The 1,922-nt window shown below is 61.4% G+C and overlaps 1 protein-coding gene across 1 annotated transcript in view; it reads right to left on the bottom strand.

Annotated features, from left to right (window-relative positions):
- LOC121363795 (6-phosphofructo-2-kinase/fructose-2,6-bisphosphatase-like) overlaps positions 1-253 on the bottom strand; it is a gene marked incomplete at its 5' end in the record, with an annotated part of 3,908 nt that extends 3,655 nt beyond the window's left edge. Inside the window, one exon of the mRNA XM_041486440.1 lies at positions 61-253. Coding sequence (XP_041342374.1) covers positions 61-253 — 193 coding nt within the window. The remainder of the gene's footprint in view (positions 1-60) is intronic.
- Positions 254-1,922: the final 1,669 nt, after the last annotated feature.

Here is a 1,922-nt window from a genome sequence, read left to right as displayed (position 1 = left end):
GGGGGGCCCCCGGGTAAGGACAGGCCTGGGGGGGGGGGGGGGGGACGTGGGGTGGGGGTCACCTGTCCAGCTCGTCGTCCAGGGGCTCGTAGGTGGCTTTGTAGCACTCGATGCGCTTCAGGAAATCGGCCACGGCCTCGTCCTGCCCGCGGCCCTTGTAGTCGGGGCTGCTCAGCTTCACTTGCTGGGAATCGGGGGCGGCGCGGCTTTGGGGGGGCACACGCGGCTTACCCACCCCCCCCAGCCCCCGCTGTCACCTCCAGGCCCCAGGTGTCACCTCCAGCCCCCGCTGTCACCTCCAGGCCCCGCTGTCACCTCCCAGCCCCAGCTGTCATCTCCAGGCCACTGTTTTCACCTCCAGGTCCCTGTTGTCACCTCCCAGCCCCAGCTGTCACTTCCATGTCCCTGTTGTCACGTCCATGTCCCAGTTGTCACCTTCCAGCCCCTGTTGTCACCTTCAGGCCCCAGTTGTCACCTCCAGGTCCTTTTTGTCATCTCCATGTCCCTGTTGTCACCTCCCAGCCCCAGCTGTCACCTCCATGTCCCTGTTGTCCCCTCCCAGCCCCAGCTGTCACCTCCATGTCCCTGTTGTCACCTCCCTGCCCCAGCTGTTACTTCCAGGTCCTTGTTGTCACCTTCAGGTCTCAGCTGTCACCTCCAGGCCTCAATTGTCACCTCCAGGTCCCTGTTGTCACCTCCAGGTCCCTGTTGTCACCTCCAGGTCCCTGTTGTCACCTCCCAGCCCCAGCTGTCATTTCCATGTCCCCGCTGTCACCTCCAGGTCCCCGTTGTCACCTCCAGGTCCCCGTTGTCACCTCCCAGCCCCAACTGTCACCTCCAGGTCCCCGTTGTCACCTCCAGGTCCCAGTTGTCACTTCCAAGCCCCAAATTGTCACCTCCAGGTCCTTTTTGTCACCTTCAGGCCCCAGTTGTCACCTCCAGGTCCTTTTTGTCACCTCCGGGTCCCTGTTGTCCCCTCCCAGCCCCAGCTGTCACCTCCATGTCCCTGTTGTCACCTCCCCACCCCAGCTGTTACTTCCAGGTCCTTGTTGTCACCTCCAGATCTCAGCTGTCACCTCCAGGCCTCAATTGTCACCTCCAGGTCCCCATTGTCACCTCCCAGCCCCAGCTGTCACTTCCAGATCCCCGTTGTCACCTTCGGGTCCCTGTTGTCACCTCCAGGTCCCACCTGTCATCTGTAAGCTTCAATTGTCACCTCCCAGCCCCAGCTGTCATTTCCATGTCCCCGCTGTCACCTCCAGGTCCCCGTTGTCACCTCCAGGTCCCCGTTGTCACCTCCCAGCCCCAACTGTCACCTCCAGGTCCCCGTTGTCACCTCCAGGTCCCAGTTGTCACTTCCAAGCCCCAAATTGTCACCTCCAGGTCCTTTTTGTCACCTCCAGGTCCCCGTTGTCACCTCCAGGTCCCCGTTGTCACCTCCCAGCCCCAACTGTCACCTCCAGGTCCCCGTTGTCACCTCCAGGTCCCAGTTGTCACTTCCAAGCCCCAAATTGTCACCTCCAGGTCCTTTTTGTCACCTTCAGGCCCCAGTTGTCACCTCCAGGTCCTTTTTGTCACCTCCGGGTCCCTGTTGTCCCCTCCCAGCCCCAGCTGTCACCTCCATGTCCCTGTTGTCACCTCCCCACCCCAGCTGTTACTTCCAGGTCCTTGTTGTCACCTCCAGATCTCAGCTGTCACCTCCAGGCCTCAATTGTCACCTCCAGGTCCCCATTGTCACCTCCCAGCCCCAGCTGTCACTTCCAGATCCCCGTTGTCACCTTCGGGTCCCTGTTGTCACCTCCAGGTCCCACCTGTCATCTGTAAGCTTCAATTGTCACCTCCCAGCCCCAGCTGTCATTTCCATGTCCCCGCTGTCACCTCCAGGTCCCCGTTGTCACCTCCAGGTCCCCGTTGTCACCTCC

This window comes from Pyrgilauda ruficollis, unplaced genomic scaffold (genome assembly GCF_017590135.1).
Source record: "Pyrgilauda ruficollis isolate IOZ18807 unplaced genomic scaffold, ASM1759013v1 scaffold765, whole genome shotgun sequence".
Lineage (NCBI taxonomy): Eukaryota > Metazoa > Chordata > Aves > Passeriformes > Passeridae > Pyrgilauda > Pyrgilauda ruficollis.
The sequence above is the reverse complement of the archived record's forward strand: the minus strand, read 5'-3'. Positions and strand labels throughout refer to the sequence as shown.